Raw genomic sequence first — 14,237 nt, forward strand, 5'->3', positions numbered from 1 at the left:
TGGCTATTCGAAACCTTCCTTGAGGCAATGCATAATGTAGTGCCCACCAACATCATAACCGACCAAGACATCGCAATGGCACAGTCAATTAAAAAGATCTTTCCTATAAGTGTGCACCGCTGTTGCCGCTGGCATATTATGAAAAAGGCACAAGAAAAGCTTGGAGCATTGCTGGGGCGAAACCCTGGCTTATCCAAAGATTTCAACACCTGTGTTGACTTTAGCTTGACGCCGGAAGAATTTTGAGGCAGGGTGGAGTGAGCTGATGATGAAGTATGAGGCTATGACTGACTCTCACTTCGAGAATCTGTACAAGTACAGAGAGACATGGTACCCTGCTACTTCAAGCACCAATTCTTCCCTTTCTTGCAGTCAACTCAACGCAGCGAGGGGTTCAATGCTGTCCTTAAGCGATATGTGAACCCACACAAGTCCATTTTGAACTTTGTGAAGCAATATCAGAAAATCCAAACACACATACTAGTCCGGGAGGGTTCAAAAGACTACAGGACAGCACATTTACAGACTGAAATGTGGTCGTCTTACCCAATAGAGAAGCAGGCGTACAGATCGTATACTAGGGACTTGTACGAGAAGTTTCGTGATGAGTTTCAGTTGACTACAAGGTACAATGTGCGACCACATGGTGAAAACTTGTATGAGGTTTACCCCAATCAAGAGTGGGTTGCCAAATATGGTTCTAGGGGCTATTTTGTCACGGTCGAAGCTAGTGCTGGAGACTACAGGTGTGACTGCTGCAAGATTGAGAGGGACGGCATGCTTTGCTGCCATATCTTGAAAGTTTTCAACCAACTTGGTGTTGATGAAATCCCAACGCAGTACATACTTAGAAGATGGACCCCTATGGCAATCCCCAACGCACCCCCTGCTGTCGAAGACCAACCTGATGAGATGCCACCACAGTCGAAGAAGGAACTCAGGCATGCAAATTTGATGATGGATTTTGGTAGTCTTGCAAGGGTTGCCAGTGCATCAGATGCTGCAACGGATATTGTAAAAAAAACATATGCGTGGTGCGCGTCATGAAATCAAAAATCTCAACATGTCAAAGAAGAAGAAAACGGCAGCACCAACAAGTGGGCCCTCTGGTGGTTCTGCGCCACCATCAGCTGGTGGTTCTGCGCCACAACTGAGTAACTCTCAGGCAATTGGTGGCCCTGCGGTGCGTCCTGAAGGGTCTGCAGTGCGTCCTGGATCTAGACAACAGCAACATACTTCTGCGCCACCGCCGAGTAACACTCAGGCAACTAGTGACCCGGCGGTGCGTCCTGGCGAACTTGCACAAACCTCTTCTGGACCTAGGCAGCAGCGATCTAGTTCTGCACCGCAGAGAAAAAAGGCACCAAAACTAGCTGGCAACTCTATGAGTGAGGATGGACACCAACAAACAGCGTTCAGGGCTGTAGTGATGCACAGTGGGACTGTACCACTACCCAGGAGCCCTCCCGCACAAAGCTGCTGGCCTGTACAACAACTGTCGGGATATGTGCCACTAAACAGTGGAGCAGCACCGCACATTTCAAGGGGCTCAACAATGACAAGTCATGTGCAAGCTCTAAGAGGAGCTGCGCCACAACTTTTGATGCATACGACACTAGCAAGAGGTCCTGCACGACCTCCTATGGGTCCTAGACCAGCAATTTGGCCTGCACCACAAACTATGATGGCTATACAACCATCGCGGGGTCCTGCCGCGGCAAACACAACCTATGTGGCTATTCCTGGACTGGCGCCATCGCCTGCATCATCAGCAACAGTTGATGGCAGGTATGGACAGCACCCGGGTTCTTCAACTACACAAGAAGAAAATGCCAATGCAATTCCATCTCCTATTATGCAAGCTCCTGGTGGACATGCGCACCAGCCGCTCAGTACGGCATCTCTACATGCAGCTGTTGCTGCAGCACAAGGTACTACGATGGTTGAACCACAGTTTGGAAGACCTAGTACCACACTTGGCCCTATAATTCCTAGAGACCCTCCAAAATCAACAACAAAAGGGAGGGCAAAGTCAAAAAGAATTCAATCAGTACTTGAGCTGCATCCGAAGAGAAAGAACAAGTGCAGCTATTGTGGTTCTGTTAACCACAATGGTGGAAGCTGCCCAACCAGATTGGTGTAATGGTCAAACAGTGACCAGATGGCTGAAAAAGATGTGTCGAATGGAATTGACAAATTAAACTATTTGTGGGTCTGTATGTTTGAACATCCTAAACTATTATTTTCTGGTTTACAGTTTCTTGTGGCTAACTTGCCTCACACTAGAGTTTGAGTCGCCTGGTTATAAGTTTTGAGTTGCCTGTTGTGTGCTTTGAATTGCCCCACAGACACCCTTGATCTCCCCCATAATGGTCGGAAAACTTACATACATAAGATTCTGTAGTGCTAAAAATGCAAACAATTCCCTGCTTATGTAATGGTCATATTATTTGTCTTTTATGTGTTATTCTGAATAACTTGCCTTGCGGTAAAGCTTAAATTGCCTGTTTATGCAATTGAGTTGCCTGCTCCAAGTTCTTATGCAAGCAACTCCCCTCCCCCTCGGCACTCCAAAGAGTTTAGAAAGGAGCAAAGAAAACAAGACATGCATTTACATGGGATGTAGTGTGCGTGAGGGGAGAAAAAACTGACATACGCTAACTTGAGTATGCTTTTCCATGGAGCCTTGTTATTGGCGTTATCAACCCACGCATTAGTCAACTGTTTCCTTATGCTTGGAATATCCTCAGCTGTGAATTTTGGAACAACCCTTGCCTCCCATCCATTTGCTAGCGTCAGAGCAAAAACACCACAGTCGAACCTAAACAAAAATTGAAAAAAAAAACTTTTCTAGTTAGCTAGCTTCCTCTATGTAGTAGCTAGCTTCCTCTATGTCACTTGTAAAAAACTAAACAAACCATAGTTAATATGTCACTTGTAAAAAGAAGTGGATGCTTACTCATTGTTCTGTTTTGGAACATCGATGTTGGTAAGCCCAAAGTCATCCAGCGAGACACGGGAACTGGCGTAATGCTCTTCCCATAGAGATCGAAAACTTGCAACCATTTTCCTTGCGCAAACATCTAAAGACTTGTTTTTTAGCGTCCTCCAAGAATCAAGAGCTTCGAAACGTCAATCCCTTATGTTCACGTTAAAAATCCAGTAATGATTGCCTGTTTTAGGCTTTGTCTTGTCAATGTTCTCTAAAACTGGGAACATAATCTGTTAGAAAAAAACAAATGGGGTTAGTATAAAAAAATAAAATACTAGAAGCTGGATTTAAGCAACTTTTCCTGTGTGCTCTCGCAAATTACGACATGGACTGAAGAAGCGTAAATGCACATGCAAGTTTGGTGCTTGTGTGAGTAATTTGCCAAAAAACAGAAAGATGCATAGGCAAGTTATGTACTTATGTAAGCAGCCATCTAAGAATGCACAGGCAAGTTATGGACATATGTAAGCAACTTGTCATAGAAAAGCAATTTCATGGGCAAAAGTTTTAGCATAAAAAGTCTTATATAATGCATTGGTAAAAAGTAAGAAAACCATTTACTTACCATGTCTTTACGGTCCAAGCGATTCGACTTCTTGAACCGGGAAATGAGCTCGTTGCCGTTCAATTCCATGTTTTGCATCTGAACCTGGTGTAAAAAAGAATACAGACATGACCATGACCTTTTATGAAAAAAGAAAAAGAAAGAAACGCAAAACTACACTGTTAGTTGCTTTGCGTTTTCTTACCGAGAACCTGACGGGCATCACAAGCTTCTTTGAGTCTGGTGGCAAGTTCATCATTATACTCTCTATACCAACTTCCATTACATGGCTCACGACAAAACCCCCCTTCTTCATTGAGTTTGCGAGCTCCCTGACAGTGACAAAGTACTTGCCATATTTAATTACCCTTGGGCTGCATGAAAAAAAAGAGAGGCATTAAGCTCACAAAATCCTTCCGTAATTTGCCTACCACCATTTCAACTTGGGAAAAACATATGGGGCATGTTCATGTCAAGGAGAGACTGTTTCAAAAAAAAAGAATTTAACACTAAGACAAGTTGCCTGATTCCATAAGTGGATTGCTTGTAAATACAGTTTGAATTGCCTGGATAACATGATAGACCTTGCCTGTGGAAAGTGCATTGTGCAAAAGCTGACAAAAAAGAAATGAAGTAATATACTGTCATACCTGGTATCCACATCTGGTGATTCTTCTTCATTAATTCTACCATGCAAAATAACTGATGCATACAATCTATTTGCTTCGGGTTTGGGCATGTAGACTTTCTTCTCATTATAGTCAATAAATGATGACCTCTTGCAGGGAGGTGGCTTGATAATCCTTCTCTCGAATTGATGTGGATGCATCTCTCCTGAGCTACTACTGCTGTAAATCTTGTTGCCTGACCCCACTTCTCCTTGGTTAGAACTTTTTTCAGGTGTTTGGTACACATTTCCTTCTGCTTGCACACACGGGTCGATGCCTTCAACGTCCAACAGATAATCATCCTCAGTTATATCAATGATTGGCTGGTTATGTGCTGGGAGTTCCTTGAACTCATGCTCTGCAAATGTGCTTGACCCAACATGTTCATGTGCTTTGTTGTCTCCAGGTCTTGTGGGCAAATCATCTATGCCTAGATCGAAACTTGGTGCTGGGCAGTACTCTTTGAAAAAATCATTAGATCTTTCGATGTCCCTTTGCTCAAAATGTTGTTTATCTTCATTTGCTAAGCTGGATTTGTGGAGTTGGATTGGGCATTCTTGCTGTTTGGATCAACACACCTTGCAAACAGCTCACTCACAGCTAGAACATTGATTTCTAGTGCATTGGTTGCCTTCTCATTAACACGCATGAATTCGTGGTACTGCTCCTCCACATTAGAGAAATGGTAAGTGTTCCCTTGGCCAGTTGCTTCTACTGCTTCTGGAACACTAGTGGCCTCAGGTTGGGCAAGTACAGTTGAGCAGACAGGCAATTTCCCTAGGGCTCTTGGCAACTTTTGTTCCGGGCTTTTTCCCATGGTTACTGCTTCTAGAACACTAGTGGCCTCAGGTTGGGCAAGTACAGTTTGGCAGACAGGCAATTTCCCAAGGGCTCTTAGTAACTTTTGTTCCGGACTTTTTCCATTGGTTACACCTTCGGGCGGGTGTTGTATCCTATTGATCTCCGTACATAGGACCGGAGGAATGTTCTCTTTCTCCTTTTTGTGTCCTGCATGATTTAATGATCGAGCCTCGGGTGATGCCTTGAAGTCTTGCACCTTGGCCCTCTGGATACCATTGGCTGACTGCATCACATTGGTTACACCTTGGCCCTCTGCAGAACTTGCCTGAAAAGCAGCTGGTCTTGCTTCCTCCTTAGACTGAGTTGCCAGAATATGTGATCCACTTGCTTGACATTGGGAATGAAAAATACCCGAAAGCTTTGGATCTACTCCTGTAGGTACTGCCTCATCTCCAACTTTGCTTGTTGAGCTTGATGGTGTACTCTTTACAACCTGTGTTTTGGCATTCCCATGAATTGCCTCTTTTATTTCAGAATTTGCTTGTTGTTGCTGCTGAGAAGGACCAGATTTTTTCATGGCTGACTGCCTTGGCTTTCCCCCTTGGCCGTAACCGGGATTTTCGGCACGATATGCTTGCGGATGCATTGCTGTTTTGTTCATCACAGATGGCTCCAATACGAAACTGACAGTTTTCTTCATCTTCTTTGATGGAGGGAGTGGTGGTAGTTGGTTTCGACAAGCAATCTTCTGTTCTGTAGCTTCATTTAGAGCGGCGCCAAATTGTCTCATTATTTTCTGCCGAGTCGCCTTTGGGCATATTTCCTTGGGGTTGAATGTGAAGCCCAAATCCAAGTCTTCCCCCCTCAGCAACTCTTCGAACATCCTCTTCGCTTCGGTTGCCATGGTTATGTCATCAATATCCCACATTTCTTTCACTTCAAAAAAAGGGAAACGTGGTTCTTGGGAAACAGCAGTTTTGAATTCTGTCAACACAATGTTTTTCATACAGATGCTATCTGCCTCATCCAATCATTTTGCCTTTCTGTCCTTCTTCTTTTCAATCAGAAATTGCAGCGTGCATTGTTCATCATCATTGTTGCCTGTCTCCTCATCTGCGGGATCCTCGTCCCGATCGGAGCCACCATTGCTGCCTGAACCACCGTTGCCACCTCCGCTGTCATCTTCATCATCTTCATCCTGCTTCCCTTGCCCATCGTCTTCCTTGTCTTTGCCATCCCCATCGCCTTCTTCATCGTCATCGTCCTCCTTTCCTTCATCATCTTCTTTTTTGTCATCCTCTTCTTCTTCATCATCATCATTGTCCTTGTTCCCCTCAGTTCCGTCTTTCGTCCCCGTGTCAACCGTGAGAGCCGGTGCTCCCTGGCTACTTGATTTCCCCTGAACTCCACTTGATCCATCATGACCATCATCGCTGTCTGAACTTTCATCGCTGTCGCTTTCATCACTACCTTTATCTCTGCCATCTCCCTCGCTTTCACTGTCGGCTGCCTCGCTGTCGTCGCTGTCTGAATTAAACGACTCCTCCTCACTTGGTAAGCTGTCTCTTCCGGCTGGTACTCGCTTGCTCCTTCTGTTAGACTGCCGCCTGCTTGTCTCCGCAGTAGTAGGGTCTGCCTCCTTTGTCCCCCATTCATCATCATCTATCTTCCCAACCCCAGTTACGAGCTTCCCCACTGCATGAGACATTACGGAACACATTTCGTGCACCAACCCTGTGAGCTTCTTTTGCTTCTGTAAAACATAAAAGTGGATGGTAGAGAACATGATAAGTACATATCTTCTATTGAAGATTCTGAAAGAGAATGGTTGAATGTACAAATGGCGATAAAAAAGAGAACAACAGTGAGAGCAAAAAACCAGTGCTCGATAACTTACTGATTTGTCATATGACTCGGGCAATCTTGCAGCAACAAATTTGGTGATGTGGTCCATACTGCCAAACAAGCTATCATCCGCACACCGAGAAAACTCTGTCTTGAGCTGGTGGTTTATAGCAAAAGAAGATTAAAAAAAACTATGAGTGACAACAATTCTGGCACTCCCATACCAAAAAAAGAACTGAGAAATGAAGAAAAACAGTACTACTAATAGTCTTTAAATTCCTGCAACCATTATGACACTTCCCCCCCCCCCTGTTGCCTACTATTAGTGGATATTGTAATCAACAAAAATGAACAACTAGTATGCAAGTTGCTAGTTTTCAGAACATAAGTTGCTTAGGTGGATGTATAAATTTGCTACTTTTCAACATGTAAATTGCACAGACAAAAAAAGAGCTAAAAAAGATGTACTCCAGCAGCTACTGTTAGAATACAATAACCCAACAAATCCTTCCTGTGAACATAATCCAACTGTGTGCATGGCAAACAAAAAAGTCTGATAACTACTTGGACCTACTTGAAATATATGTATGGCACTTGCCCAAAAAGGTACATTAAGTTGCATGCTCTTTCAAAGTGAATTGCCTACTCTAAAAAAATGGTAGTGTTGCCTAAAAACAATATGACAATAAATATATATCCTAAAACATAAAAATTGAGTTACCCGCAATTGGCCATATTCTCCTGGAGCCTTCCTGTCCTTCTTGATAACTTTGGAGATTAAATCTGAATTCCAGACAGAAACCCTTGGTACCAAGTTCGGGATTGGCTCATCAACATCCAAAGAGTCTAGGTACAACAGCTGCGTATAGACAAGGAAAAAAGAACAGAAATGTTTAAGTTACCTAATGATTGCAAAAAAGAAAAAGAAAAGATAAGTAAACAATTGATGCTTAAAAAAACAAAACAGCTTGAAGCACTTACAACAAAGGTGGAAAACACAACAACAAACAGCCTTCTTGTTAGCACGCCCCGAAGTGAACGCAAGCTTTAATTGATCAACAACAAACTGGCATATATTGGTTTCCGTTATTCCATTGACATCCATGACCGCCGGGAAACTCTTTGGGGAAATGCTCAAACTAGTTGAAGGGGCAAGGAAGCACGAAAAAACAAGAGCTAGCCAAGCGCGGACAAAGTCATCATCATGAGATCCTCCCATGTCTACGATCATCTTGCACTATTCTGTGAGGGTTGGGGAGTTCTTCGATGTGATGTTGTAAATACTGTACATTGCCTTTGTGATTTCAGGCCGATTCTCGAAGCACACCTTCCTGCCCCTGTTGGGCAAACCCCATATCCTACGGACACTAGCGGCATCTACAGGAATCTTCCCCCTTTCTGGAATGACTATCTGTGAAATCTCCGGGTCGTAATGCTTCATTATCCACTGGCTAAAATCTCCGGGCATGCTACTCGCTGCAAGGTCCAGAATGCCGCCAAATTCTTTTCCGATGATGACACCCTTTTGGTCAGGAACTAAGTCCTTGTTCAACTTGAATAGCCTTGCAGGAGATGCCCTGTTCCTATGACCCTATTGCACATAAGGAAAAAACAGAAAAAGGGAATTAGCAAAAAGGAAGGGAAAAAAGGTTCATCACAACATAGGCAACTTATGCATCATGCTGGGCAACTGCTGAGTGAAACTGGGGCAACTATGCAAAATACCTCAGTTCCTCCCGTTTTCTGGCGTTTTGCTTTTGGAGGTTGCTCGACGTCTGCACATTCGTCATTTTTATTCCCAGCATCTGCAGCTTGGCTCTCGTTGCTATTGTCATTACTAATGATATCGTCAGGGCGCTTCCCCCTTACAGCTGCTGCTTTAGTTCTCATACGCTTGTACCCAGTTATTGGTGCACTGCTCCGTGGCTGGAAGATAGAAACCACAAAAATAAATAAAAAATGGAAAACAAAATCTCTTATGTACAGTAAGAACATAAAAACTCCTGAACATGTGCACACTTGTGTTTGATGCTCTTCATCCCCATGAGATGCAAGGTCGTCATGGCTTGATCCAGCAGGTCCATCCTGTTTTGACTTATGACTTGTCCCAGCCATCTAATTTCTGCTGCATATTTAAAGGAACAGCGATTTAAAAAAAGTGGGCAATGAAAAGCGTCGTAAACTATCTGATTCTCAATATATGTTATAACATCAATACAAAAGTACATATAAAAAACCTAAGTAAAACATCACTACAAGGAACAACAAACAACTATTGCACATCAATTACCAGGCAACGCATGTTGGCATTTTAGGCAAACGGCTAAAGAAAGCTTGAGCAAGTTTGAGATTACACAAATGCAGTACATATGGTGGCTGCTAGGCAACACATGTTGGCATTTCAGGCAAATGGCTGCGAAAGCTTGAGCAAAAGCCAGGCATTACACAAAAGACACTAGGCAAAAAACGGTTGATGGCATATTAGGGCAACTGACTAACAAAACCTTCAGAGCCAGGCACACTAGGCAACAGTTGAGGGCAATTCAGGCAACTGACTAGCAAAACTCCAGCAAAAAAGCATGACAACTAAGTCACAAAACTTAAGCAAACTGACATACATATCTACAACTCAGTCGAAACAAACACGAACGTCGAACCACAGCACATAAACCTAATACACAAATATTTCAACAACATGAACCTATAGCATAGTTCCATTTGTTGCATGACAAAAAGGTGCTAGGAAACTATATGAGCATCCTATGAGTAGTTGTTGCGCAAGTCAATAGATCACCAAGCCTTGAATGCTCACCAGCAACAAAACCAAATCTAACGAGTGCTTAATCCGTTTCAAATCACTTACCCCTATGCGTAATCTCTTCCGAATCTCTTACAATGGCAAAGGTATTCAGTGATTTCTCCCCAAAACTCACGAGATCTGACAAGCATACACAAACTGGGATCGAGATGAACTGACCTGCGATTCTGCCTTCCGCCAACGCGCAAGGTGATTCTGCTCCTCCGCGCGAACCACACGGCGAAGACGCGCGTGTCGACCCTTCTCGCCCGCGTCTCCGACGCAGCAGCGCCTTTCGCCTCCAACTGCTGCTGTTTGCTGCGGGTGTAGACGAACAGTCCCGGTCGCCGCACCGATGCGCGCGTCGACCCTCCTCGCTCGCGTCTCCGGAGCTGCAGTGCCTTCCGCCTCCGACGGCTGCACCGACGTATAGCCCCAATCGCCGCCCCCGACGAGCGCCTGGCCTGATTAACCACTCCCTGCACGCCGCGCACGCTGTCCCTTCGTCACTACGCCGGAGGACGGCCGCCGAATCGCCGCACCGCCGCCGGCTGCTGCGGATTTGGTTGATTTGGGAGGAGCGCTCGGGGACGGTTTCGAAATGGGGGGACGGGGAGGAGACGGAACTGCGGAGGGAGGGGGAGAACTGCCGGGACCCACGACCGCTTCTCCACCCAACGGCCTCTTCCGCACGACGCCACGACCAGGTGCCACCTGGCGCAGACGACGAGGCAAAGCGTTTCTCCACCCAGCCGCGCGATGCCGATCCGACGGCGCGCGAAAGCGTGTGCTGGCGCGAGCAAACGAGCACTCGACCACTTTTTAGGATTTAGGATTTACAAAACTAGGGGTAGGAGAGGGACGGTGTGAAATTTGGCTGGGGATTCCCCCGGACTTGGTTTTAGATGTAATTTTGGATGAGGTTCAAATTTTGTTTAAATAAAATGGCAAGTTTACCCCTAAAAAAAAGTTCTGCTTTGGCCGTCATTTTTGTCTTGGCGAGATCTCCATAATAAGATCAGTGTTCATTACATTTCTAAAAATATATTGTTTTTTTGCATTTTTTAAACTTGACTCAAAACTTGATGTACTGGAAGCATGTGCATGCGGTACGCATGTGTGAGCGAGAGGCAGATATATCTCACCGACAAATTACCAAACATGTAAATGTTACACTCTAGTTTCGAGTTAAGTTCCAAAAAGCATAGAAAAAATTGAAAATATGGCCAATATTCATATTAATTCAAATACATTATCAAAGCAAAGAAGTCAGTCAAATGGTTCCGAAATGACACAATTCACTTAAAATATATGACCCCTTTTTTCTTTCAAGAACACACACACACACACACACACACACACACACACACACACACACACACACACACACACACACACAAAATTATTCACAGGAGAGGGGGATGTGAAGTTCATACATATTTATACGCGGGCAAGCACCGAACAGTTTCACCTTTCTTTGAAAACAAATACCATAGTGAACAACAGCCAACGATGAAAAACACCACCACGCCCAGCATAATAAGTCCAACCTAACATAGATAAAACCAAATTGAATCAATTGACCGTTATAACCGAGAGTCTGAGAGCTCCTAACATGCAGGATAGCAAGCAAGCATGCATGTGTGTATTGCGCTGGCAGTTGTTTTTCTTGGTCGGGTTTTCAGCAAACTTTTTTTATGTTGGACGATTTTTGTATTGAAATATTTCCCAAAGTTTTAAGAAATACTCTTTTTAGGGCTTTTTTTAAGAGATACTCAGGATTGCGAGCAAACGCACATGGTTCCGGCCGTACACCCATGTAGGGATATATGTATATTGCGTCTGAAATTTTGTCCACTCCGTTTTTCAATTGATTTTTTCATTTCTTTTCATTTTTCCATTAAACATTTATATTTTTTAAGAAAAAATTATGATCTTCTGTGAGTTCAGAAAAATGTACGCAAAATGTAAAAACATACACGAATTTAAATGTTTGTAGACTTAAAAATTGTTCATGAATAAAGAAAAGGTATTCATGAATTCTCAAAAATATGTATGAATTTTATAAATGGTCCCCAATTTTATAAAATTTGGTAAATTATTTATAAGTGGTCCCCAACTTAAAAACTTTATAAATGTTCACAATTTCGAAGAAATTATTTATGAATATGAAAACATATTCACAAATATAATTTCTATTCCCAAATTATAAAAACAATATCCATAAATTAAAAACATATTCACAAATTCAAATTCAAATTAAAAGTAATACAAACATAACAGAAAAATAAAAAATGAAAATGAAAAAGAGAGAAAAACCGAACATAACCTTTCCAAGACCGGAAGGACTGTTGTACATGGCCGGTACAATAGCACCCCGTAGCGGTCCGCGTTTGCTGAAGCACCTTCATGGTATGCATGAAATACGAAATGACACAATAACCCTAGGAAAAAATGAAATTAATTCCACGACCGAAGAACGGCTGGGCAATGTGCGCTACCCTTCGATTGAAATCACAATGTCGGAGCCCTATACTGACCGCGCGGGGTGTCCCCGTGTGTGCCACCTTCTTCAATATGTCTGTTTTCTCCACCAACACCCATTTAACGAACGAGCCCGCCAGTTATAAGCATTGGTACCCATTTAACGAACGAGACCACCAGTTATAAGCATTAGTATTAAGTTCAGTCTTCGTACCACCCACAACATCAACTATCAATCGCTGATGTACATCATATTGTCTTAGCCTTGGCACGTAATTCTTGACATACCCGCCCATAATAGAACAAGAAAACACAAATTAATCAACGACGGGCCAGTGCACGGGCGCCCTGCTAGTTTTTTTTTCTTTTTTGAGCATTATCAATTTAGTTCCTCATAAAATAGACATATCGTTTACAATTTGGGGAAGAATAAAGTCAGGGGTATTAGAATCCCAGAATTCGGACGAGCTAGAAATAGAAGAGTGTTTACCTAAACTATCGGGAACCGAATTAATTTCTCTGCAACAGAAGCGGTAGTCCAAGACTTGGGAAGTCCAAATCGAGATGAAGCCACATCAGGACCCATATAATCAGCTGCTTTTTTAAGGGGTACCCATATATTCAGCTGATCGGTGCTAGTACTGATGTAGAGAGTGTATACTGGACCTGACACTGGTTGCGAGACTCTGTCACGGTGTTCATAACTAGCCTTTGCCTCTCTTCTTTCACAGGGTACATAACGTAAGATGATGGATTCGTTTGGGTACGTTTTCTTTTTTTGAGAAACTTTGGGTACGTATTACTTTACTTTAGATGGATTGCTGGAACAAAAGGCCCATCGACGCCTCTGGACCGGTACCTCCTCGTTAATAGGCTTATTGGCCCAGGCGTGCGCGTCCCTCTGGTTGGGCCAACAGACGCAGCCTTCGACTCGTGGGTGGAATAGTCCCGCATCGCTCTCGCACACGGGCAGAGGCGGTTCACAGATCAATAAAACTAGAGACAATGTTATCCTCCAAAGCATACCTTTCTCGGCCTCTCGGCTAAGATCAAGTGTAGTATCTGTTCTTATCAGTTTAATATCTGATATGTGGATCTTCGGATTCATCCCATGATATTAATTTAATTTTTTGTGGGGGAGGGCCCGCCACAGCAGCTAGTTGCTGGGGCCCTCAAGCGTCGCCATGGTCTTGCACTATAGCCTTGGACTGACGCAACCCAACCAAACCAAAAATCAAAAAGATTTATGTACACTTGTGACTGAGAATTGTAGTCGTCATTGGATTAATTTGGACACTGTTCGATCATGTTTGGCTGAGTTGATTACAAGGTTGCATCGTCAACAATATATGCACGCAACTGGTAGATCATAAATTTATTCCCCATAAATAAAGAATATGTTTATTTCCCGCATAAAAAAGATCAAATCTTGTTGCTCAGCCAAAAGAAAAGGAGACCATTATTATTCATCATGCGGTGGTCTGGCAGCTACTACTACTAGTCTACCACAAACAAGTCTGGTCTAGTTGTTTCAGTGCACCAGTTCTCTTCCGAAGAGCCCAGCGATGGCTCGCCCAGGGTCCGCTTGCTTCACCAAGGATTCGCCTACCAAAACCTACACCATCAACGGGAAAGTTTATGTGAGTCGAACATGATTCAAGAAGGCATTCATAGAATCAACAGAGCTAGACTAGCAAGGAACGTTTATGTAAGTCAAACATGATTCAATAGGGCATTCATAGAATCAACAAAAGTAGACGAGCAAGGAAAGGCATCCTTTTGGTGAACGCATCATCTATAGCATATATTTTGTAGCCCAAAACTGAGGTACATTGAAACTTGAAAGAAAGAAAAAGAAAGACATAGGCGTGGACAAACTGGCAGACATGTGTACACAGCACAGCTAGAGAGGGGGAAAGCAAATGAGATGAGACTACTGAGTGATTCGATATATATATGCACAATTTTTTTTGTCACGCAGAATTTCTGTATCAATCCATAAGCAAACGGATAACTTACAGCGGAGACTCCAGCATTCTGCACATAAGCAACATCATCTGGGGTGAATAGCCCTGATTCTCCAACAACCTGGAAAAAAAAAGAGGT

At 43.4% G+C, this 14,237-nt stretch overlaps 1 protein-coding gene and 1 non-coding gene across 2 annotated transcripts in view; one reads left to right on the top strand and one right to left on the bottom strand.

Moving 5' to 3' along the window:
* The first annotated feature begins 13,153 nt into the window (after window positions 1-13,153).
* LOC119342275 lies at window positions 13,154-13,353 on the top strand. The gene has a single exon (XR_005165508.1). It is a non-coding gene; the product is annotated as a U2 spliceosomal RNA (small nuclear RNA).
* A 126-nt stretch (window positions 13,354-13,479) lies between these two features.
* The window catches only part of LOC119338233 (indole-3-glycerol phosphate synthase, chloroplastic-like), a 3,568-nt gene continuing 2,810 nt past the window's right edge, over window positions 13,480-14,237 (bottom strand). Inside the window, exons 9-10 of the mRNA XM_037610535.1 lie at window positions 14,151-14,219; window positions 13,480-13,746 (exon numbers count right to left, since the gene is read on the bottom strand). Of these exons, the coding sequence (XP_037466432.1) occupies window positions 13,663-13,746; window positions 14,151-14,219 (153 nt within the window). The 3' untranslated portion in view covers window positions 13,480-13,662. The remainder of the gene's footprint in view (window positions 13,747-14,150; window positions 14,220-14,237) is intronic.

The sequence above is a fragment of the Triticum dicoccoides genome, chromosome 7B, assembly GCF_002162155.2.
Source record: "Triticum dicoccoides isolate Atlit2015 ecotype Zavitan chromosome 7B, WEW_v2.0, whole genome shotgun sequence".
NCBI lineage: Eukaryota > Viridiplantae > Streptophyta > Magnoliopsida > Poales > Poaceae > Triticum > Triticum dicoccoides.